General features: G+C 47.1%; 1 protein-coding gene across 7 annotated transcripts in view; it reads right to left on the bottom strand.

Annotated features, from left to right (window-relative positions):
• The window catches only part of LOC125946704 (uncharacterized), a 103,412-nt gene that overhangs the window by 61,329 nt on the left and 15,801 nt on the right, over positions 1 to 26,282 (bottom strand). For 2 of the 7 annotated variants that reach the window (XM_049670557.1, XM_049670554.1), the window contains exon 4: positions 18,558 to 18,770. The exons of 3 other annotated variants lie outside the window; for them this stretch is intronic. In XM_049670557.1, coding sequence (XP_049526514.1) covers positions 18,558 to 18,770 — 213 coding nt within the window. Of the gene's footprint in view, positions 1 to 8,693; positions 8,852 to 18,557; positions 18,771 to 26,282 lie in introns of those variants that run through there. 2 more of the 7 variants (XM_049670553.1, XM_049670556.1) reach the window with 2 other exon arrangements.

The following is a 26,282-nucleotide window of genomic DNA, read 5'->3' as shown; positions in this document are numbered from 1 at the left end:
TTATCGCTTAGAATAAGTAGAAGTACACCATGAGCACTTTTAACTTTTGCTTGACACAAGGCTAGAGCATACACTAACCATATTTGCCTGCTGTAACCCTGCGCCAAGAAAATTTCAATTGTAATTTAGCTTACCAGTGTATGCTTCTGTTGTTGCATCTTATCAGAGGACTGGTAACATGTCTCACATTTCTAGCAGCCAGCTAGCCCGTCTTGTAAAGGCAGTAAAAATGTGCGAACTATATTTTTGAATTGACTTGCCAAAATTTCTAGGCAGTTCGGTTAGAAAACTAAAGGCATAGAACCAGCACAGTGATGTGACTTTCTGTTTGTAAGTCACAGGTTAAGAAAAGCAAGGTGGGATCTGTTGCCAGTGTTCCGACTAGAAAGCAAAGCCAGTACAAAAGGGTGCACACCACTGATCTCGGCTATAGGGGGCTGGATAGTGGATTGATCGCCCTCGACTGAAGCCATCCTGGTCCCGCAAGTTGGCTCTTTACGATTTTGCAGTGGCACTTCACCTGCACGGGAGGGTGGCATTTCTTCCCATAAAATACCTGCCTGTTGTGCTGTACACTACCGAAGCCGGCCAGATAAGTGTATTGAGATTATGTCCAGAATTTTCCATCACAGTGCTGACAGCATTGCTAACATGAGTGCTAAAAACACTGGTGAATGAGAAAAAAATTATCGCATACGCGTACAGATTATCGTAAGAGGTCTTACCAGACATGTAGAGACGTCGTCTCCTGAAATGCAGAAAACCACGAAGACAAATGTTTACGGCAGCAATATTATGTGACCGCATGCACTATTAAGTGCAACATACACCCTGGTTCCAGGACAGCTACTGCATGACACCACATTTCCGCTGCCTTCACCTGCGCCTGGCTTGGCGAGCGGCGAAGTGGTATCCAGCAAAACGTAGCAGAGATCAGTGGTGCACACAGTATTTTGTGTAAACTTTCTCAAAGCCAGCTGAACAAGTGGTAACTATTTCCAAAGCAGAAAAACTAAGGGTAAGGGCTCTGAACACATTGCATTGTCAAGTGGCTGGTGCTGGGGCATAGTAAATACTGTGGCATTGTAGATTTACACGTCGCAAGCTAGGAGCTCAAACAGCCTGCTGGTTGTTAGCAAATGACCAACATATTCACTTCATCTGCAAGTCAAACCTATCTTGAGAAAGCGGATGTTGCCTTTAGAGAAATTGTAGAAGCCAGCTTGCTTGCTGAGAGCAGGATTTTAAGAATACAGAATGAGCTGAGTACATTAAGCACCAGCACAATTTGTTAAGAATTTCAGATCGGGAATCTTCAAAGCATGATTTGTTTAGTGGTGTTGAGATTCTGCTCAAAGTTGTTGATTGCTACATTCATATAACACTCAAGCATTGTGGCGACAACATTCTTCGCTTAAAGTACAAAGCGAGAGTGTACTACACATGAGCTTGTGGCCTTTTGCTGCACTTTCAAAAGCTGTTTTCTTGTTCAGTTTAGATTTTCAAATTTGCATTGCTTATTATGTATTGTATGTAACCCATCCTAGCCTAACCTAAATATCTGATTAGTGAACACAACTTGACCTTTTTGCTTGATTTTCTTAATGCCACACCCCTGTGGCAACATACTTTAATTTGAAAACTGCTTGCACCTTAGTGAAAAAAAGTTGCTTGAAACCATAGCCACCAGTAACACTAGCATGACACGATTATGAAAATTGTAATATTGTACTTTGATCTATAACGTTTTTAAACATATAGCGCTCTTCCTTGGATGGGTTCCTGATATCCAACTCTGATGCAAGAATTAAAAGAATAATCAGAAGCAAAAATGTTTTGCTGCTTTTTTCCAGAGAAGCTCGCATCAATTTCCACAAGTAAACTAACTGGAAATAATCTTACTGATTATTTCCAGTTAGCTGGGAAGAGCCGTGTCTCATTTGAATACTACAAAATTACGACAAACCTTTCACTATATATATACTGGTAGCACTTTACTTCTATGTATAGCCCTGTCATTTATTGCAAGCTGAATTGAGAACGGCCAAAGCTCAGCCATGAGTATGGTGTTGTGCAGTATAGTAAAATTGGCATCACCCGGAAAGTGTCACATCGCTACGAATACAGCTTAAATGGGTTCTTTTAGGAGAGAGACATAGCTAAGGAATTATCCTTGTTCTATGTCGCTTGAGTAGACCAGATTTCTTAAACATGATCATGGCACTCAAGAAAGAAGCCGAGACCAGATACCACAAATGTTCATTCTTATTCCGGCAAAGATAGACCAGCCTTAACCAGCTGGGTTTTTCAAAGCGAACTCATCACAGCTTGAGTCACCCCATACCACAAGCAGTTGTTCCTGCAGGGACCGCGAAAATGTTCCCTGGAGCACAAGTCCCACTCGGCGCCACCACCTTTCTCGTAGAGAAATTTGTCTACCTACTCTGCTAACCAGGTGGTACAAAGAATGCATTGCGAAAGAGAATAAACAATTTCAAGCATAGAACTTACTCAAGCTCACTGCAATTTGAGTGTAAAATTCCCCCACCTTCAATTTACAAAAAAAAAACGGGAAATAAGTACATGGTATGGGCTTCATACAGACACTTCTTTCCCATATAGAATTGGCCATGAAAAAAACTGCTTGTGTAGGCTTCAACATCACTCGGTATGATTTGGCGTAGATACGATAATAATTGTGAACATTTGTGGTGAAGGTAGTGGTAGTATGCTGAATAATCAAAGAGTTTAGATATAGATTAGAAGACAAATTTCATTCCACTGCCCAAAACTTTAAGTCATCCCAATAATTGTGTTTGATGGCCTGTGCGTGTCGAGTGACAGCGCTTCTTGCTGACATCATTCTTATGCTACGTAATCCACCTGTTTCCTTCCCTGTTTCTCCAGTTCACGCAAATTTACATTTATCGCAAGAAACCTTGTAGGTGATTTCCGCAAACTTTCAGATGAGATCAGAGGGTGGCATGACCCCCAGACTTTCCTAAATATGCGTTCAGGAGTCTCAGTTCTTGCGAATGTTAATAACATACTTCTGCTGAGCAAGTTCTTGGTATCATCTGCAAGACTATTTGCGAACATTTATTTGCCTTAATTGGGGAAACAGTCAATCTAACGCATGTCAAGTGATATTGCTTACGATGCATGCACATACCAACTGAACGAAACAAAAATATAGCATCAATTGAAACAAGTGTTGGGCTGATGCCATTCTTGCAGTGGAACGAAATCTCTATTCTCACTTAATCTGGAATCCGTGATAATTCAGACTACTAAATACCTCCAAAAGAGTCGCAACGTGAATTATGCATATTGCATTTATTCAGCTTGTAGGCAAGATATTGCACTCCAATTCCGTTGTATGAGATACGTTCATTAGAACGTTTTAACTTGTTCCTAATGAAATACAGCTGTGTACCGGCACAATCGCGGCAGCTTGCAGTAACTACAGTTACGGAAATATGATTGTAGCTGCCATATTTTATGTACCTACTAGTGCACGGGCATCGGCAACACCAATCATTGTGGTACAGTAGTTTCTTCTACTCTGGAGTTTGCATCTGACCAGATTGGCATGTGAAATGTGTGTGGGTGTCTATGTGGGGTATACTCCTGCATAAACTTTATGAGCATTTCTCCTTCTCTGTGGCAAAGGTAATTGTTGAAATGACTGTAAAAGCACGGTGCATGATTACAGCATCCATAGAGAAGAAAGAGAGAATCATTATTGAGCAGTAATAATCAAATGGTTCTTAGTATTTTCAACAAATTTAACACTTTTGGCCTTGCACTTTGCTGTTCTTTTTTAATTCTAAGGTTCGCATGTCTGCACAAAGTTTAACTGCAGGAGAACATTTTGCCTGGAAGAGTGCATTTGTGTGCATGACACCCCGTCGGCAACATTCTGCTGCACAGAATGTCATGAGTCTTCTTTTGCGTCGGTCACCATCTCACAAACTGCTCCTTTTGGAGTTGAAATGCAACAATAATGCAATGCACATTTGATGTTCTAACAAAAAGAATCCAGCCTTTTGATCGCTTTATGCTCCGCACTTGATGGCTAGAGTTAAATAGTATGATTGACACCATGAGCATCAATGTGGTGTGTAATTGTTTGTAGGGGGAGGGGGGACATGTTTATTTTAGCAGCTTTTTCACTAACTTGAAGAAGTATTGTAGAATGCTGTTTGTTTCTTTCAGTCATTGCTGCCACACTTCACTTTTGATTGTGACAACAACTGTAATGTAGTTTGCTAGCTTTCCTGCCAACCTATATAATGTGAAGGCATCTCTGTTGCAAAAAAAGAACACTGTCACGCGTATGTCAAAGCCTGGTACGTTTGCTTCAGCAGGCGGAATGAACACATGAACGCAAGGTGCAGCACACACAACAATCATTCGACACGGAGTTTCAATGGCAGTAGCACACGATAACATTCATTCAATGAGGAGGTTAAACAGCAACAACAACGTTAAAAATCCAACACTCATTGCACACGGAATGCGTCCTTCCTAAATACGCGTTACGATCCCACTACCGCGTTAACCAACGTCTGTGAGGTGATCGTCTATACGCTAACGTCGGGGCGCTTACAGTACCGGTTCTGTTCGTGGTGGACATCGGCGTCACTCGGTCTGTGGTCCGTCTTTGCAATATGGTCGTCATCAGTTGTCGCTGGTGTCCTGTGTCACCGATGCCCCGGCTGTCGTGACGAAAGCACCGTCGCTAAGGAGCTGTCGCGCTCCGGCAGAGCGGGACTCGTGCTGGCTGGCGCTCCTGGTGCACGCCGACCCAGCTTAGTTCCCTAGACGCGATGGTGACTGGCTACAGCCAGCCTTCGCGCGTCCTCGTTCAGCGGCGGGAACGCTGACGTGTCCTGGCAGGTAGGTCCGGGCCAGCGGTAGTTCCGGAGGCGGCGGTCAGCTGCTCGCCGAGCCTGGTACTCGGGTGGAGCGTCGCTGGATCGCCAAGGTACTGGGGCAGAACCCAGAGTGGCGTTCTCTGGTCGTCTGCTCTCGGAACGCTGCGCCCTGGTTACCCGTCCTTCTATGCGCGCGCCCCTTCTCCAAGACGGCGGCTCCACGCGCTCGCTTCACTACTTCTTCCTTTTTTTCTTTCTTTCCAATGTCTTGTTGCGTGCCTTCGATCGTAATATCACTTTGTCGTCTTCTTTCTTTGTTGGTCCTTGTTACTCCTGACAAACACCTAATGGTTTTCCAGGGACTAACGTCCATTGAGGCAATTAAAATTTTAGCTTACACCTGTAGATGGTACTGCTCAATAAATGCTCACCCAGTAGGACTGTCCATAACATTTTCTTCCATTAAAATAAAATTGAAGATTTTACTAACATCTGAACTTAGACTTGATTGAAAAATGAGCCATTTACGTTGAACGGCGCCATGATTTTCGACCAGACAACGCAAGCTAAGAAACGGGAAGTGTAACAATCAGAGATGCTGGCACCACCCTCTTCTACCGGTTATCTATTTTCACTGCGCTGGCTCGGCCCCATGGAAACCCACTTCCCTTGAGCGTACTCCTCACCTGCTGTCAGCAAATTAGATAAGAAAAACCGCTTAGTGCAGGCAACGTTATTCGTTTTGAAAGCGAACAAAGGTGGTCTCCTATAAACGGGGAGAGTGTTTGATTGTGCTGTTCAGACAACGCTCCAAGTCACCACCCGATGCTTGTGTCAGCAGCGGTTAGGTAAATTTCACGTCAGTAGGTAGGAATCAAAACAGATTAGAATTGTTTTAGGTTATGGCGTGCCTAGAAAGGCAAAACTGTTGCCTATAACTTCAGGGCGCCTAAGGTATTTAGGTAAGCGGCACTCCTCTAAACACTATCAAACTCAAAACGTACTAGGCGTACTCACCAAAAGTAGCTGCCCAGCAGACGTAGAAGGCGCAATCCTAAGGCCAGTTAATTAGTGAAACAAATAAAATATCTTGCTGTCACCACTTGCATCCTCAGTCACTCTTGGGCTGTTACACACGAAATCGCGAGATCGAATTCCGGCTACGGCGGCAGCATTTAGAACGGGCGAAATGCAAAAACACCCGTGTACTTAGATTTAGAAGCACGTTAAAGAACACCAGTTGGTCCAAGTTATTTCGGAGTCCCCCACTACGGCGTGCCTCATAATCAAATCTTGGTTTGGCACGTAAAACCCCATAATTTCTGTTTTCCTCAGTCCCTCAATTTAGCAGCCGATGTAACACCGTAGATGGCATCCAGACACCGTGCGGCATCCAGACACCGTAGATGGTTCTGGACGCTCGGACGTGCAAATAGTATCACGGATGCCAATTGAAGGAGGATGCCGTGGAATGAGAAATAGGTTGCCAACTTCATCGTTGATGTATTGCGGCGGGATTGATGAAGCACGATATGTGGAGCGACAACGGAGCGGCCTGGCCACTATGATGTTGTTGAAGGTGGCTAGAGACCCGGGTTTCCCCGCTGTCGCAGCCGTCGTCGCAAGTGAGAGAGGCATTGAAGTATTCGGTATCATTTGTAAGCTGAAACTATAGAAGTGAAGGAAGTGCGAGAAGTCGGACAATGGAAATCACTGGTGAAAGCTTTGGGCGCCCAATTTTTTAGCTTCAATACCCCGGTGTCCATGGCGCCGTGGACACCGGGGTATTGAAGCTATAAAATTATGCGATTTTACCTGCCAAAATAACGATCTGAGTATGAGGGACGTGTCGGGGCGGGGGCACTCCGCCTTAATTTGGTCACCTGGGTTTCTTTAACATACGCCCAGTCTGCGTTACACGGGCGGTGTTGCATTTCGCCGGCATCGAAATGCTGCCGCCGCGGCAGGGATTTGATCCCATGACTTCGTGTTTCGTCCCGTGACCACGGCGGGTAGTGGACGTGTCGGTAAACAATGTAGTATCATGGCAGGTCAAGGGAAGGAGGCTGGTCTGATGCCGATAGACGTCGTTTAAAGAGACGTGGTTGGGGCTGTACTTCCGGCAATATACTGGGGAAAGTTAGTGGAGCACGCGCCGGATACCGCTTCGTCTAGGTCAGGGGAGTGTTGGCAGTGATCCGTAATACGCAAGCAGAACCAAGCGTCTATTTTAGAAAGACCGCGGACTGATGGATGGTGCGGAGAAGGTGGGGCACAGTTGGACCAACAGGGCGTCGAGAAGGATGGCGTGACTGAAGAGCTGCGACGTGATGCCGTTGAGCATTAGCACGACGCCCAGATGGGCGAACCAGCCTTCCTCCGACAGTCGGAACGGTGTAATCAGTGGAAAGAGTCGAGGAAGGTCCTTCAGAGTAGGCCACTCGACGGAAGGCGTGCTCTTCCGAGTCATGACTGTATGAAGACGTGACGGCGGTCGACAACGCGTACCCTTGTCCTTAAGTTTGTTGCTTGGGTTGAATGCGAAGCGGTGACCAGAGTGGCGGCTGCGGCATCCAGCACTGCCGAAATCGAGAGCGCGTACTGTTCGATGCTCGTGACTCGAGGCACTCGAGGTACGCGGCATGATGATGGCACATGCGTATCACGTGTGGCATACTTACGACGCTTCAAGAATATACACTGATACTACGGCTGCTCAGTAGCTGCTTTTTTTATTACTGAGACAGTTCGCATTTTTCAACTGGATCTTTGACATCTTGATGTTACGGTGATATAAGTGTAACCTTTTATTGCGATAGCAATTATATGGACACTTCAACGGGATTTCTGCCGTCAGCGTCGTCGTCGCTGTCGCCGTCGCGTCAGGTTCCGTATAGATTCCAAGGGCGATAAAATCGTCGCCGCGCGCCGTACTAGTAAAAGCGTGCGGGGGACGCACGCTATCACGGAGAGCCAACGCGCGGCGGAAAGCAAACGCGATTGTCGCCCAAAAGGCCGTGGGGGTATGGGGGGGAGGGAGGCGGGGCGACGCTGTGCTACGGCACCAAATGCTTATCTTGCAACCCAGCGCAAGGAGAACTGGCAACGCAATCTCCCACGCGAAAGCAAAAGAAATAAAAAAAAAAGCGGGGAGGCCGCGCGGGAGGGACGGGGGGAGCAGCTTCTACTGTGCTGACAAATACGCATGCACTGGCTGTGGTGGCCGTCGCCCGCACCGTCTCTTTATCTCCACCACGGCCGGGCTCGACTGGCGCGCGCACTCGCTTCTTAAGAAGCGAGCGAGCGCGCGCGCCAGTCGAGCCCGGCCGTGTCTCACACGGCTCTGGCCTTTATGCGCTGTCTATTCGCCGCTCAGTTTCCGTTGAAGCGATAGACCGCACGATTCTTCGCCCGCTGCAGCGGCCGCGCCAGCGTTTTGACAGTCGTTGTCTGCGGTCATTCAGTGTGATCTATTCATTATTGCTTATGCGCGATGACACCACGCTTGTCAATTCAGTTAGAAAGCGAATGTGTCCAAGTTTATGCGGCCGATAAAACTACTCTACTATCCCTACTCCGAATAGCTCTCTACCAATTTGCTATCGCAATTGATGCTTCGCCTTTCGGGTGAAACTGCGACATTTTTTACATGCAAAGCCACTAAAAATATGAGACGGTGCACCTACTAATACACTTTTCTTTGTGTGATTGAACGCATATGGCTAATCGCGATTACAATTCAAACTATGTTCGGGCAGTTATATACGCCATTATTTAATCTGAAGAAAAAATCACAACACAAACCCATCTGTTATGCATCCTTCGTCTAGATCCATTTATTCACCAAATACTTGATATTTGAGTACGCCTAAAGTAGATATCGTTCCCAAGGATATTTCCTTCGAGATAAATTTCCATGTCATATCAAAGGTTATCATCAAATCCTTCACATTCTACTTCAGGATCCTTATCTGTAGTGAAACAAAAAATGATACTATGAGAAGCTGCCTTCACGAAGCGCAACGAAAGCCGCGTGTAGGTCTGAATATAAAAAGCACATCCAATTTCTCGTTTTTCGTTATTGCCCAATTTGGCGCTACAAATGACAGACAAGTAAAAAAAGGATGGAGTGTCTTCACGGCACGGAAATATCGAAAAGACAAACAAAACACACACAATGAATGTCGCTGCATTACTGGCAAACCTTTCCTCACAGAATGAACAGTGATGTTCGCGCTCTTCAGTAAGAAACCAAGAAGCACTTCGTCGGACAACTACGGTGGGCTAATTCCCACAAGTTCCACCAACTCAATAACCAGGGCAGAAAACACACGTACAAAATACAAGTACTCAGGAGCATTAGCGCCCCCACGATTTTTGTCTTTCAGGTGGGGAAATTTTACAGAAAATCATGATTACACAGAAATATATATACGTAATAGAAGACAACGGTTACGCTGCAGGTCTAACTTTTATTTCAGTGAGCGAGGTACACACTATTACAATGCCGAGTGGTGATGATGAGTATGTAAAGATTAAGAAAATGAAATGAACATGCAGCGCTCGCAGTGGTTTCCTCCGCGCGCTGAAGCGCGCAGCCCAGTCGCAACTCACAATGACCAAAGTGTAGGACCGAATGGTTTGAGACGCGAAAAGTGAACAATCTAGAAACCAAGGCAGTGACGGTCAAAACAATATTTGACGCGAGTGTCGCGCTGTTTCACCGAGAAAGTTTGTTTTGTATTGATGTGAGATCAATGAAGGTGGCATGATCACGATTGAGAAACCGCAACGGCAACGAATGCATGACGACTGTATGTAGAAGACTGCATGACAATAGTCGGATGACCAAGGTAGAAAGACGACGATGCAACGACCAGAATGTCCCACCACCACGAGCACCTACCTACTGGTCAAGCTATAAGAGAACTTGAGCCAGTAGGTCAGACTGTAAGGCATGATAACGACGTCATGACAAGAGCCAGATCATGAAGCTGGAATGACGGCTATGGGTGGACGACGACCACAGAACTAGTGAGACAAGCAGGTAGAAAACCGAGCAATAAATGGATCTAGTTGGTTTCCTTTTATTTCTTTAAAGAGCACGCTGCTGTAAAAGCAATACACAAACAAGACGGAAATACAAGTTGACAAGACAAAGCGCTTCCTGTACCTTCTCCTGTCAACCTGTGTTTGCGTCTTGTTGCTTAGTAACATCGTCATCAGCCTATATTTATGTCCACTGCAGGACGAAGGCCTCTCCCGGCGATTTCCAATTACCCCTGTCTTGTGCTAGTATCCGCTAGCACAAGACAGGAGTAATTACGTGGGCAAATTTACTAACTTCATCACCCCACCTAGTTTTCTGCCGTCCTGGACTGCACTTCCCCTCTCTTGGTATCCATTCTGTAACTCTAATGGTCCACCCATTATCCATCCTACGCATTACATGGCCTCTAGCTCTATTTTTCTCTTAATGTAAATTAGAAGATCGGCTATCCCCGTTTGCCCTCTGATCCACGCCACTCTCTTCCTGTCTCTTAACGTTAGGCCTAACATTTTTCGGTCCATCGCTTTTGTGTGGTGCTTAACTTGTTCTCGAACTTCTTTGTTAACCTCCCCGTGTCTGCCCCATATGTACGCATCAGTAGAATGCAATGATTGTACAATTTTCTTTTCAATGAAAGTGGTAAGCTCCCAGTCAGGATTTGGCAATGGGTGCCGTATGCAGTGCGACCCAGTTTTATTCTTCTGTAAATTTTCTTCTGATAATCAGTATCCGTTGTGAGCAATTGACATAGATAAACGTATTTCTTTACAGACTCCAGAGGCTGACGGGCGATCCTGAATTCTTGTTCTCTTGTCAGGCTATTCAGCTTTATATTTGTATTCTGCATATTAATTTTCAACTCCACTCTTGCATTTTCTCGGTTAATGTCTTCAATCATTTGTTTTAATTCGTCCCCAGTGTTGCTGAATAGGACAATGTCATCTGCAAACCGAAGGTTGCTTAGATATGCCTTCCCATTCTAAGAGCTTGAATACGTCTTCTAATTATTCATTGAACAGCATCCGCGTGTCAGATGGGAAAATAGGCCGCGCTGATGGCGATGGCGCTGGATTTCATGAGGCCAAAAGGGAGAACGGCGTCGCGGTACGTCGGCTTCTCCGCATCAATTCGGAGTTCCACGTGACTGCGCTTGGCGAATGGCAACGGAGCGGCACATGCAAAACCGAAGCCCAACTCTGGCTCCCTCATATACAGTAACTCAATCTAGGACGAACGCGTAGCGCAACCGCCACACTAAGTGGCGCAGAAACGCCACACATACCTCAGCCCACAGCATCGGACTCCAGCATAGAGGCCACAACGCCTCTTTGCGAGAACACGTGTCAGTCAAATAATTATACTCGCTGACAATTTTCTTTGGCTGTGAAATAAAAGCTACAGAGGCAAAAAGCTCAGTAGTAGGAACCATCCTGAGAAAAACTGCAATTCTGATCCGCGTTGGTTTAGATTGTAAAGATAAGAAATAAACGTAATATTTAGGACAACTAAACAGGACTATAGTACAGCCGATTTGTGTGACCTTGCACCCTTTTCATTACGAATAAAATATTCTTACGGGAATAACGTCTATTTGGAAATTATGACTATGTATAAGGTTACAACAGCCACAAGCAGCGGCGACGGATGCAAGGCTGTCGCGAGCCTCTGGCCACTTCGTTGCCGTTGTCTTCGTCCAACCGACAGTAGCAGCCCCTTCACTGTCTCGTGGCACCACCGGTAACATATGGAAAAGTAGCTTCCCAATCGCAGTGGTCGGTGAAGACATACATTGAAAGCATATCGACCAGAGTTCTGTTCAGGCGCTCTGAGTTCATTCTTTTGCGGGTGATACGGCGACTCTTCGCTTGTTCAAAGCATTGCATTCCTTAACTATGGCGTCACCCGTCGTACAGTCCTTAAATGCATGAAACGTGCATGAAAGTGCATGAAACGCGTCGTCAGCTATTCCTTTAAAAATGTGCGAAATCATGTCAGCTTCGGTTATTTTTCGCGTCAGCTTTCCGATAACGATCCAGTACGTCCTGTATGTACGAAATGTGCGATTCAGTGGCCATCTGGACGGGGGATCCCAGCTCCTTTTTAGCTACCTGCTGACGGCCAAATGGTTTGCCAAACAACTCACACAGCTTCGCCTTGCAAGCGTCATAACTTGTAAGATCTTCTTCATGCGTCCCGTACCACACGCGTGCCGTTTCTCTCAGCTAGAATATCACGTTTTCTAATATCAGCGTGGGGTCCCCCCTGTTGTGGTCGCTGACGCACTCGTACATGTCGATCCACTCTTCGACATCCAAGCCATCCGTGCCAGAAAAGGTTCCCGGGTCTCGTGGGTGCAACAGAATTACATGAGCCGGTGGCTGCTGCATCGTCGGCACTTCGCTGGTCATCGCGGAGCAACCAAGACGGCGACAGCTTCGAAGGAAGTTCCGTGCTTGGTGGACGCAGCCAGCACGTTGGCAGGTTTACTCAACACGTCCACCAAAATGATGTTACGGGAATAACGTGTATTTAGAAATTATAACTATATACAAGGTTACAACAGCCACAAGCAGCCGCGACGGATGCAAGGCTGTCGCGAGCTTCTGGCCAGTTCGTCACCATCGTCTTCATCCGACCGACAGTAGCAGGCCCTTCACTGTCTCGTGACAATATGTTTATGAAGAATTGTGGCAACTGTCCATCGTAGCGCATTACAGAACTCACCGAAATCACCGCACCTACTGCTAGTGGGCCAGTGCCGTCAGTGCCTTCGCAGAGGGAAGGGCAGCAGTATGGGAACACTGGCATACTGAGCGGCATCGGTGCCAGCGGTGGAAGAAGATGACGACGAACGCGGGAGCTGTGGTATGAGCGCGTCTCTGTACCACGTGACGTATGCAATTAGGCACGCACTAGGCACACCCTTAGTTAGCCAGACCCGTGGAGCAGCCGTGGCTTCAGGGAAAGCGAGCTTTTCTCGCACCCCGAAGGCCTTGGTTCGATTCCGAGTGTGTATGCTTGAAGGCAGACAAAGATAATCCACTAAGGATTTCTAATAGTGAATCGACGATGTAAGAGATTTCAGTTGTTTCGACTTCAGCTAATTAAACTTGTGACGAACATTTCAGCGCGAGAAATAGTCAAATCATTTTGGTGTTCATGATTATGTGGTGCTTGCAACAAGCAGCTCTATATTTCACTTTGTTTAAGTAATGGTATGTCAGTTTTGTCAGAGATGCAGCTGATACGCTCACGCAATTTCAAATAATGGCCTTGAGGGACAATAAGCTGATGACAAAATGAAGAGTTTATCAGTGGAGTAATGTTTCAGAAGCTGCAATGCACATTTTTTTAACATTTTCTTGGCGGCTACAGTCAGCATAATATATTTACGAGACACAAATGAGAACATGAATATGAGCGATAACACAAAATTCGACAAGATAACGAATAATGACAAAACTGAGAGCGCGAAGAGAGCTGTCATCAAAATCAGAAAAAAAAGTTTAGTTTGTAATCGCCCTGTGCCAAATATAACGCAACGAAGAGAAGCAAAACACTCAGGGTATTTCTTCCCAGGCACTTCTTTCACTTCCACTACTATCGGAGCTTATGCTAAAATCTGAGCCAAGCTCGATTATAAGACTATGAAAATTGTCTTCAATTTCACCATACCTATCCATGAACCGTTTTCGATTCAATCCACATGAGCGAAGTTCCGCCACCGATTTTCCTTACGATATCAATTCCTGCATTCAAAAGTTTTTCTACGTCGTCAAGCTTAAACATTGCGTTATTTGCGGCCACGTACCCTTTCCGTCGGTTCCAAACAGACTCTACTGGATTGAATTCGCAGTGATGCGGCCGCAATCTTAAATGCCAAGGACCAGCGGCTTTGGCGAGAGTGTCAATTTTGTACTTAATATATTTGTGCTTATGCTTATTCACAAGCTCCAGCAGCTCCACCCTTAGCTGGTCAGTATAAAATGGAATGCTCTTGCTTCTCAACCAAGACTGGAATGTTAAATTTTCTAGTGGACGTAAGTGGTACCTTTTCAAGGTGAAGGCAATGCTTGCGGGTTCAATGTTCGACAATAATTGTTCAATAAACCACTTCTCAAAATCATTTTCTCCATTTATCTCTTAATGGTAATTACCAACACTCTTTTTTGCACGAAAGGCAAGTCAAGCTCCATTTATGAGCCCTTCTCGCTGGTGGCGTGCTGCACAATGAGGCGACCACCCTTGCCAGACGGAGCTCGAAGACGCATTGCTGTTCCTTGTCGGAAAGCATCTTGCCGTGTCACAACATTTATTTATTTATTTATTTATTGGTATTACCCTCAAGGCCAGGAGGCATAGCAGAGAGGAGTGATGTGAACAGTTTCAAAAAGTTACAAGAATGCAGTATGTTACAATAAAAAGAAGAAATAATCAGTGCTGCTATAATATAATGTTAGCTAAGGTACAAATGAAATGAACATAAAGTGAGGTTAGGAAAACTAGACAGCAATAATGTTTAGTGAGTGCAAAATAGCTGCTACTTATACAGAATTAGCTAGTGCTAGTTTAAAGGAATTGTTATCAGTTATAGTAGCGATGTCTGGAGGAAGTTGATAGAGCCCTGCACGGGCTCGGGCTCGGGCTGCACGGGCTCGGGCTCGGGGTTGATAGAGCACTGCACGAGCCGGCCCGGCCCACAGGCCGGGCCGGGTCGGGTAGGGCAGCTTTTTTCACGGGCTCGGGCCGGGCTCGGGCACAGCATGTGCTTTGTGACCCGCGCGCGGGCCAGGCTCGGGTTTTTGACGCGGGTCCAGGCCGGACTTGGACTTTCTGGTTCTGCGCATGTAAGGTGCATCGAGTTATCCTCGCGGGTCTCGACTCTGAAAAACATGTTTTTTTTTCGGTCTCCTGCCGGGTTCGGGCCGGTTTCGATCCGGGCTCGGGCAGGGCTCGGGCCGGGCTCGAGCCTAACGTAAAGGGGTGGCGGGCCGCGCCGGACAGGTAACGTAGATTATTTCCGGGCCCGGGCCGGGTCCGGGTCTCGCCATTACACTTTTGGTCGGGCTCAGGCGGGCAGCCCAACGTAAAAACGGGCCCGGGCCGGGCCCGGGCCGGGCCCGGGCTGAAAAAATCGGCCCGTGCAGGGATCTAGAAGGTGGATCCATTCCCGAGATGTTCGCGAAAGAAATGATTGAAAAAGACTATTGGTGTGGCACGATACAATACCTACTTTGAGATAATGATCAATGCGTTGAGCAACATACATTGGTTGCGTAATTAAATCATTTCGTAGCACAGGGTGATAGTATAATTTATGAAACGGGGCTAGACGGGATATTTTTCGGCGAGAAACTAATGGCGGTAAGTTGAAGTTGCTTTTCATAGTGCTTATGCTTGCAGTTCTATTATAGATAGAAAGAATGAAACGAACCGAAATATATTGAACAGGTTCAAGAGAAATAGTTAGGTTAACTTGGCATGAATCCCAAACAGCCGATGCATATTCTAATCTTGACCGCATTAGTGTCGCATACAGCGGTAGGTATAAAGTTGGCGGAGCTGAATCAAAATTTAGGCGCAAATAACCTAACGTCCGGTTGGCATTGGTAATTATTTAATTAGTATGAGCAGCCCAAGACAGGTTAGTCGTAATATAAACAACAAGGTACTTATGGGTGTCAACGGATTTAAGGGCAATATTATACAGGTAATACTTAGGTAAGGCATGAGCCGCTCGCGATATTCATATTACTTTTCATTTGTTAATATTAGGTTCCATTAACCATTTCTTCAACCAGCTAGAAATAATGTTTAGATCGGCCTGCAGTGCAGTTATGTCATCGGAGTTACCTATTTTGCGAAAAACAGCGCAATCATCATCAAAAAGGAGAATATTTAAGGATATTTCGAAAGGAAGGTCGTTACTACAGATAAGAAATAAAAGACCTAGTACAGAACCTTGTGGTACACCTGAGCATACTTTAGTGAAGGTAGACTAATGGACGTTAGCACTGACAAACTGAAAACTATTGGTTAGAAACCATTCCATCCATTTTAAGAGGTTACATTCAAGATTAAGAAGGCTTAGTTTGTATAGTAATAGCTTGTGACATACATTATCAAATGCTTTAGAGAAATCTAGGAAAATGCAGTCGGCATATGATGATTGATCTAGAATGCATCGTAACTTGTGCGAAAACAAGTTGAGCTGTGTTTCTCACGAATATGTTCTCCAGAAACCATGCCGCGGTGACGTGAAAAATGAATTAGTTTCGAGAAAATTAACCAGGTTACTATAATAATGTGCTCCAGCATTTTGCAACAGATGCTGGGGAGAGATGTTGGTTTATAATTAGCGGGAGAAGATTTAACACCTGATTTGTGAATGGGAACCACCTTCCCAGTTTTCCATTGTACAGGCAAAGTATTGATTGCTCAAAAATTTGGTTAATATGATGGAACTATAAGTAGATGTGTTCTTCAAAAATTTTGTACTTATAGTATCGTTACTTGGGGAAGATTTGAAATTCTCTGTGAGTCGTGCAACATCAGATGTACTAATGATGATGGGATCCATGACTGAGTAATTATACTGAATCACAAAAGGTAAATGGGAGCTAGATAATGGCGAGAAGCTTTTACTGAACTCTGTGTTTAAAACCGAAGCACCAGTTTGAGCAGGAACAGCTTCACCGGAAGGATCATCCACTGTGATGCTATTGTCGGCAGAAGGGTTAATTAGGCGCCAGAATTTGGATACATTAGTGCTTAGTAATGATGGAAGGACATTAGTTTGGAAATTAACCTTGGCGACCTTCAATGTATTTACGTAGTCATCAGAAGCAGTTTTATATTTTTCCTAGCGTGATTCACTCCGTGAATGGTTGGCAAGTCGATAAAGGCGTTTTTTTTTCCTGTTTGATAATCGTCGTATATGGCTATTATACCGTGGTGCCTGGGGATTAGCAGTTATTGTGTGGACAGGAGTGTAGTTTACTGTTAGGCGTTCGACTTCGGCTGCCAACATGTTCTAGTTAGACTAGACAGAATGGTCATTAAAACCGTGAAGAAAGACTGCCATAAATTCAGCTCGCTCGTTATTTATGGCGTCAAATAGTTAAATCTCTTGTTGTTGTGTATGGTTTTATTCATTTTTCGAGTTTGAACAGAAGGTGCGGAAAGAGTAAATGTCAGCCGCGCATGGTCACTAATGCATTGTAGATGTGTTACCGGTGAGGCAAGGTCGGGGCTAGAAGTCAAGAATAAATCTATTGTGTACGCCGAGTTATGTGATAATCTCGCTGGTTCGGTTACAAGCTGCGAGAGTGAAAAAACAGAGCACAAATCTAAGAAACTGCTTGCTTCGGTAGAAAATGGCGATAAATTTGGTGACAGTGCATTCCACGATATGTTTGGATAGTTGAAATCACCAAGAAAAAATAACGGGGACGAAGGAAAACGTGTGTGAATGGTGTTATTTGTGTCATGAAGTTCGTCAAGGAATGTAACTGTTGCGGATGGAGAACGATAACATACGCTGAAGATAACTTTTATGTGGTCAAGAGTTACTGTGGCCCATACGATTTCGACATTAGTCTGTAGATGAATGCAAAAAGATGGAATATCGGATGATATAGCCAGAAGAACACCGCCTCCTCGGCGATCAGTTTGATCGCAATGGTACATTGCAAAATCATTAGTGTCCTGAAATTTTTTGAAATCGTGCACGTGGGCTGGAAGCCATGCTTCGGTAAGTCCTATAATACGTGCACAGCACGTGTAAATAGCAGAAAACAGTGAGTCATGTTTATTAAGTAAACTTCTAATATTAGTGAATAGGACAGTTAGGCGAATTGTGAAGTACGGCTGCTACCCCTCGTTATCTCATATATTCAAGAGGCTTGTGCAGCGTTGTCACCCGAGGCGGTGCCAAAGCGTTTCAGCTTAACCTCTTCAATTTTCTTTGTCTGCGTGTTGTAGCAAACACATTTATTGTTCATGTATAGCTTGTGTCGAAGCTGGAATTGCGGTGCGTTTGGTTGAGCTTTGCCAAATTCAAGTAGTTTTTTGGAAGCCGTTCGGGTTGAGGCGGAGAAGTCTTCGGCTACGGTGATGTTCTGCTCTTGAATGCAGTTACGACAGCATAATTTTTTTTGTTTTAACGTATCCAAATTTATCTCTACCGGGCGACACTTAGTCGGTGAAAATTGGCCCAGGCGATGGGTGCACTGAATTGATTCAAGTGGGAGCATGCCAAGTACAGTCGTAAGTACGCTAGTAACTTTGATTCTGTTTGGCCCCAGGCCTCCTTGATGTCTGAAAGGCCATAAAATTAAAATTGTCCCACCGCGACCTATCTTAAAAATCGTCGAAATGTGACTGCTGGCAGGCCTCCCAACGTGACAGTTGTTTAAACGTGTTTTGCATGGATTCCACTTCGTCAGCAAAGCTGTTCAGCTTCTCAGACTTATCTTCCAAAGCGTTGAGTCTCTACTGAATGCCAGTAATCTTTGAGTTGCTCTCAGAGCAGTTATCTTTAAGTTGTGTCATGATTGAACTTTCATCACACAACTTCCACAGCGACACAACTTCAGGCCTTAATACTTTTAGGGTAGTATTCTTACCAGAGCATGTTGCCGTGCAGTTACGGCAAGTTAGGAATAGGTTTTTGGGACTTCCACAACCGTTCCATCGATGAAGCACGCACCCAAGGGTTGCATTGTAAAAATACCACCTTATATTATCGTGTCGGCTGAAGGCATTTCCTCTTACTACCGTTCCGTTTGGACAAATACCATCATCAGGATGTTCATTGCAAAACGCTGGTCGGGAGTCACCTAGGAGGAAATAGGAACAGCCACTTTTCCTTAGATATGCACTGATTATGCGACAACGTAACCATGCCTTTCAATTTTAAACTTCAAATAAAGTTTAAAAGATCGTAATAACTAGCGTGGAAACGAAGCGCGGAACCATTTGTAAACCACAGTTGGCAAAAAACATTTACGCATGCCATACTTCCTGTCCTGAAGCTTCGAAACTACATTATGCATGTATGAATGTACAAGGAAAGGTCATCTGCGGGATGCTAATAACTGATCACAACAACGCACTGACACTGGGAAAACCTGAATAGTTCGATGCCAATGCTGATATGTTTCGAATTAGACAAGACACAGAGATAGTGATGGTCACTTTGCTCAGTGTACATTTCCTTCACATTGGGCAGTGCTGCAATGCCGAGTCTCCCAGAAAAGAACATATTGCATTAATGGCAGCTTCTGATTTATTATCACTACGTCCCTCAAAACACTTTCACACGTTTCCGTTTCACTACGTAGTGTCTAGGCTGTAAAGGCGTGCTTTTTTTCGCAGAAAGGAATCTACGCTATATTCTTTTTGAAAATACCATTATTTACCTAAGGAAGCCAGAGCGCTATAAAAAAAAAGCAATAACGGTTCTCTGAAAATTGCCACTAAAACAACGGCAGCACCTGTTAGAATTGTTCCTCAGGCTATCTGCATTTTTCTTGAGGCATTGTGCACCTTTTCATGTTATGAAAAAAAAAAAAGATTTTCTTCATTGCTGCAGAGATGGATGGATGGATTCAAAACTTTAATGAAAGTCCTGAGGTACGCGACTCAGCGCACAGCGGGCCGCTCCCACGTTGGGACAGCCAGGCCATGCCCGACCGCCGCATCGTGGGCCGTCTGGACAGCCCATAGTTGCGGCCGGCATCGAGGTTTTGATAGCGGAGAGTCACTTGTACTTATTAATTTGTTCCGTGCCTTGCAACGAGGGGCAACGCCGGAGCATATGGTCTAGGCTAGCGAAGTCATTGCAGTGCCTGCAAGAACTACTGGCATAAGTGTCGGGATAGAGCTTGTGTAATAAAGCCGGGCTGGGATACGAGCCTGTTTGCAATAATCTGAGGGTCAATGTCTGCGCTCTATTTAACCTCTTGTGAGGAAGGGGAAAGTCTCTCCTGCCGAGATAAAGCGCTGCGTAATTTCGTTATATGTGGTCCGTTTACCTCTGTTGTCCACCACTGCGGGCCGGCGGGGCAGTTCTCCTTGGTCGCGGAAAGTGAGACCTCGCGCCTTGGAATGGGCCAGCTCGTTGAGGTTTGTGGCGCCTCCCATGATGGATCCCATGTGAGCGGGGAACCACGTGAGAATGTGGGTGGCGATACTTTTGCCGTCCAGGATGCGACAGGCTTCCTTACACACGGCGCCAATGCGGAAGGCGCGGATGACTGCGCTGGAGTCACTGAAGATATTGGCATGTTCGTCGTCCAGGAGGGCCAAGGCAACGGCCACTTGCTCGGCCGCACAGGATGACGTGCTTCGTATCGAAGCGGCGTTAACGGTCCAACCCCTGTGGTTTATCGACGCTACTGTGAAATTGTTGTGTTGCCATACTGGGCCGCGTCAACGAAGCAACTGCCGTCAGGGAGTTCTGTTCCCCGGCGTAGGAGCGCCACCGATATTGCACTGGGCGGGGGATGTGATGATGTCCTCCTGTTCTTTCGGAAAGCCCTGGTATGAGTCTTCGACCTTGGTCGGGGGGACGGCCACTCTGCTAGGAGTCGTCTGCCCGCCCTTGTGCCGTAGAGTCCAAGAATATGTGCCCTTTCTTGTGCTTCTGCAATTTCTTCCAGGGTATTATGAATACCCAACTGCAAAGAGTCGGTCGGTGCATGTGTAATTGCACCGACCGACTCCTGCAGTTGGCGGCTGCAGTTGGCGGTGGCGGATCAAGAGCGCGCTCTTGATCCGCCGCCGAGACAAGCATTTAGCTTGTCTCGCTCGGCCCTCTTCCAGACGTGCATGGCCGCTACGTACGTGAAATGGCATAACAAGAAAGCGTGAACTAGCCTTATCAAATTCTCTTCGCTCATGCCTCTGCTTCTCTTAGCTACCCGCTTGATTAGACCAATGACGCTATCCGTCTTCCTTGCTAGTTTGTGACTGGTGATGCTATTTGTGCCCTCCCCTTCGAGTGTCATTCCCAAGATTCGAATGGTCGCTACTTTGGGAATCGGAACTCCGCACTTTGTGTAGAGATTAATGTCGACTTCAGTAGGAGGGTTTCCAGTTCTGTGGCTTGCGGCCCTTTCTAGTTGGGCTGTAGAGAAGCAGTTCCGATTTCTTTGGGGAGCACAGGAGTCCCCTCAATATGCCCTCAATATGCACCCTAGCGAAGGACACTAAAGCGTAGTGTTGACTGTTTGGACTCCCACCCATTTTCGGAAGCAAAGTTTTTAGGCGCCTGGAGAAGAGTTGATCATGCCCAGCGTAACATAAGATCACTTTTGAACTTTATGTGCGAGACTGGCTTAGACTGTCGTCTCTAGGACCTGTGAAGTCAGGACTTGAGAAGTGAAGAAAGTGCGAAATGTGTTTGCGCGATGACATTTTGTGTGGACAACACTACTCCTGCGTGTAGTATGTGAAAAGTGCACAACCGCATATTGGACAACGTGTGGAAATAGTGGCGGATTGTACGATATCATAATCACCTGCCACCTACCTCTCCCTGTATCTCCCACTTCTCCTTACCCCAGTTTGGAGTAGCAGGCTAGAGACACGATCTCCAGGCTGACCTCTGCTCTCTTCGCTTCATTAAAATCTCCTCTCCCTCCGGAGTCCCCTGTCTGTTAGAAAGCGCTCTGTAGTGTCGACAGCTTCCTGGAGAGTGGCGCGCCCCAGACAGTGATGTCGTCCGCGTAGATCGTGGGACCGAAGCGGTGGATCTTGCCTATAGGTATCTCGAGAGGTCTACCATTGCGATGTTGAAGAGGAGGGGTGAGATGACTAACCCCACGGGGGTGCCTCTTCCGCTCAGCTCCATTTTCTCCGATTCCAAATCTCCAGTCTTAAGGATGGCGCATCGTGTGCTCAAGAAAGACCTGACGAATGCATGCAAGGGCGACCCTAGGTCGAGTTTGCAGATGGCGTCGAGAACGAACTCGTGACGGATGTTATCAAAGGCCTTTTCCAGGTCCAAACCAAGGATCGCTCTTGTGTACCGAGTGCAGCGTTTCAGGATTTGGATCTTGATAAGCTTCATGGCGTCCTGGGTAGAGAGGCCTGACCTGAAACCTATCATGTTGTGAGGGAAAATGTCGTTGGTCTCGATATGCTCGGCGATTCTGTTATGGATGGCTTGCTCGGCCGCCTTCCCTACACATGACGTCAGTGAGATAGGGCGGAGGCTGTCCAAGCTCGGTGGTTTACCGGGCTTTGGGAAGCGTATGGCCTTTGCCACCTTCCATTGTTCCGGTACAATTCCCACCTCCCAAATGCGATTTTTCTCATCTGTCAGAAACTCGATCGATGCGTCCTCTTGGTATCAGAGAGACTTGTTAATGTGCTCCGGGCTGAGTGGTGACCTCCCATAGAGGTCGTGTAGGGCGCGGTGGATTTCACTCACTTTTAAAGGCTCGTCGAGCGCGGAGGTCGGCTTCTCTTTGTATACTGGGGCCTCATCGGCCACAGTTTTGAACGGCAGGTACTTTTTAGCTAGCATCTCCAGCACTTCCTCTTCCGAAGCCGACTTATTGGCTTCGTGGAGCGCTTTAGCGAGGACACTTCTCTGGTTTGACTTGGTGCCGAAGTCGTTGAGCAAGTGTTTGAGAAGATTACACTTGGCCTCCCATGCGCATGTGCCCGTCGATTGAATTGCAAATTCCCATTGCTGCCTATAGAGAGGGCTTGGCAGTGCTCGTCGATCTGCTTGTTTCCTGAGCTTGCGATTCAAGCGTTGGCTTTTCCACCTGTCGAGGAGTGATTGCTTGGCCTCGAGAAGGTGTGCTAGCCTGTTAGTCATATTGTCCGTCTGTAGATCCGTCTCTATGGTTTTGGCGGTGGCGCAGACATCTTGCAGAATTAGTTCGGACCACAGGACGAGGCTCTCGGGCTTTTCTCCACGGGCGGAGCGGGCCTTGCGAGCCTCACGGATTTTGTCCCAGTCAGGGACCGACAAGGCTTTCTTTCTTTTCTGCTCCACTTGTAGGCTGGTGGCCTAAAAATGATCGCTACCGAGGTATACGAGCAGATTCAACCACATTGCTGAGCCAGCGTTTTTAACAAAGGCGAGATCCGGGACAGAGTCCCTGGTCGAGGAGGTGCCGCGTCTGGTGGGAAAGGCTGGGTCCGTCAATAGAAATAGTGCCGCATCTCCCGCCTCCTGCCACAGGCTTCTGCCCTTGACCGTGTCGGCGGGTAGTTTTAAGCGTGAAAGGGGACGTTGAAATCGCCGGCCACAGCCAGTGGAGAGTTTCCGGCGAGTTTCTTTGCCTTAGGTATGATGTATTTGAAACGTTGTCTGTGATCGCTTGGGCTGCTGTATACGTTAAGTATAAAAATGCTGGAGTTCTTGCATTGACTTGGGCTGACTTCTACTAGGGAGGTCTCCGTCTTGCTAGGCCGGACCCCTAGATCGTGTGCGACGAAAGTGAACTTTCTGCTGAATCATGTGCAGATTCCTGTGCCATCCCCACGGAGAGCAAGAGTTTGTATCCCTAGAGTGAAACCTGATCAGTCATCGTTTCATGGATCAGTCATCGTTTCAGTCAATAATATAACATGTAGCTTTTCTTTGTGAGTGCGAACAAACTGCTGCAGGGTGCATCTTTTATATTGAAGTTCCCTGCAGTTCCACTTCCAAATCCTATATTGAATGTGTGTCCCCATCCTTGCTGTATAGAGCGCCTTCCCGCGTTCCTACTAGGGTCTCGAGGGAGGGAGGTCCAGGGATGTGCAGTGGTGGCGGCGTAGGTACCGACGCGCCATCGGGGAAGAAAACGGGACTTACGCGGCTCGACGACCTCATCTCCATTTCCTGCACTTTGGACTCTATTTCTAGCATTCTGTTTTCTAAGCATTGAATTTTGACGTTTTGCGCGTTTACCTTCTGATCCATTACCAAGATTCGCTGATCCGCTGCAGAGAGTCGTTCGTTAATCTTCTGGATCTCGAAGCAGATGGAATTCAACATTTCTCTGATTTCGGACTTTGCTTTAGCCTGTACATTTTCGGGCATGCTGGGAACCGCCTTTCTTTTGGCTGGGTTGCCCGAGTGACTCGCCTCCACGACCATGAGAACGTCTGCGGGTTGGGGAGAGGGGGTCCACGAGGGAGTTGAACTAGTGACTGGAACAGGGTGAGGTTGATTATCCTATCTGAGCTCTGCTATTTTGGCTCACATTGACTCAATTAAGCTGTGCATCCAGGCATTTTCTTTGCTAAGCTGAGCTACTTCAGACGAACCATGCTCTGGCGCCGCGCTCCCCTTTACCTTTTGAACAAGTCTCCCTCCGCTCCGCACCCTGTCTGCCCAGGTGGTGCCTTGTTTGCCAGGACCGGCTGCCTCCACGAACCGGACCCTGTTTGTGGGGCCCGGGAGCGGCCTTCCGATCAAGCTCCGCGACCTTGACCTGGACCTGGAACGGTTCCTGGGCCTCGAGCGGCGTCTCGAGCGGGATGGCCTACTGGAAGGTCTAGCCAGTTCGCTGCCGACGCTTGTCTGGGCTGATGACGGGTCTCGATTCCTGGATTACGCATTTCTTTCCATTTTCCTCCGTCGAACGATATACGGGAGTTGGAATCTTTACTTGCAAATCTTGTCCGCTGTGGCGTGTGGGCCCCCGCAGAGGCCGCAAGTAGGCGAGCAGGTGTGGTTTATCCTCCGGCATTGGGCTCCGGCGTTGGGAAGACGTCGGCTCTGTGGCCTAGTCTACCGCAGGCATAGCAGCAGTCGTGCTGCCTGAGGTACAAGGAGCACTTGACTAGTGCCGAGCCGTAGAAAACGAAGTTGTGGACCTTGCAGCCGTCGAAAACGATGAACACCGTTGGGATGAATCGTTGGGTCCCACCTGTTATTAGCACTGGCGTACTCATAGAGCTTGAGCCATTCGTCAACGTCCTGTCCCTCCAGGCCAGAGAACACACCAGGGTCGCGATGTTGGGCAACCGTGACGATTGGAGCAGGCGGACGAGCCGAAGCCGTTGCTGACGCGGTCTCGTCACCGGGAGGCATGGTGACAAACTTGATGTACCGACCACTTCGGAGTTCCGTGGCGAGGACGGGGATCGCAATCCTCCACCAGAATGTTACGTGTGGAAAGACACACACGAAAGAGGCTATTTACAATATATTTACACTGGAATCAAACCGCCAGGCCGACACCTTGCTCGCGCCAAAAGCCCAGACACACTTCATCGTCTTTCTCGCGGCGGCTCGTCTCTTGAGCATTTCTAGATGATATCGTAATAGTATGCTTGGCTCCCAGTGCCAAGGGGTTTCTCTCGTTGAGAATGCTTCTCTCCAGGTCGTTCTAGCTCTCCGACACATCAATTTGGCGTATGACGCCCCTGCACGTGGCATGCGGCGCGGCTTCGTAAGTGCTGAGTTTGTACTGTTTGATTCCCAGGGCGATGCAATTCATTTTTAGGTAAGCATCTGCGTTATTGCAAGACGCGGTGCTCAGGCCGATGGTGTTTTGTGTTGCGTTGGGGCAGACGATGTCTCAGCTAGCTTGCTCAGACGTGAGTCCTGCTGCGGCGGTGACGGCCCGACCAAGCCGAACGGAGCCCGTCTTCTGAACATCGAGACCCCCCTGGGGCGGGCGATAGTCTTTCAGACATTCGCGATGACTTGATGATCTTGTTCTTTAGCCTAATGGGCTTCCTGCTGCCAAATTCCGGACGAAGATCGTCTCTTTTCATTACAACAACCATTTATCTGTCACGACAAGGACGGCAGCCTAACCCTGCCCGACGAACGCTGGTTAGGCCTTGCCGTCACACTGAGGGGAGCGCGGCGTCACGGAAGAGAAGCAGCTCAAAAAACCGACGAAAAGGCCACCCACCGTTGAAAAGTTGGTATCCGTGGGTTCCTCTTGTCCTTACCCTATTGCAAAACCCAGTATCCAGTGCCCAGTGCCATGCCTGATTATGGATCCAGTGTCGCGCGCTGAATGCTGGGATGCTGGCGAGGCGCTGCATACTGGGAGGCGCTGGGCGCGGGGTACTGGGGCGAAATGCAGCTCTAGAGCGAGAAATACGTGGTACCTGGATACCTTATATATTTTTCAAATACAAACAGGAGCAGAGAGCGTTGTACTGCAATAAAAAAAGAGGAAAAAAGTAAGAACAAAAAAATTTGTTGGGATTCGAACCTCCGACCTACAGATCCCAATCGCAGTATCCTACAACTAAGCCACGCCATTTTATTTCTTTCTTTCCAGCTTGGCTACAAGCATGAACAGGAGTTTGTCAGATCACACTCGTATTATATGTGCTAAAGCATCCAACATTGATATCACATCTTCATCACAGTCAGT

The sequence above is a fragment of the Dermacentor silvarum genome, chromosome 7 (genome assembly GCF_013339745.2).
Source record: "Dermacentor silvarum isolate Dsil-2018 chromosome 7, BIME_Dsil_1.4, whole genome shotgun sequence".
Classification (NCBI taxonomy): domain Eukaryota; kingdom Metazoa; phylum Arthropoda; class Arachnida; order Ixodida; family Ixodidae; genus Dermacentor; species Dermacentor silvarum.
The sequence above is the reverse complement of the archived record's forward strand: the minus strand, read 5'-3'. Positions and strand labels throughout refer to the sequence as shown.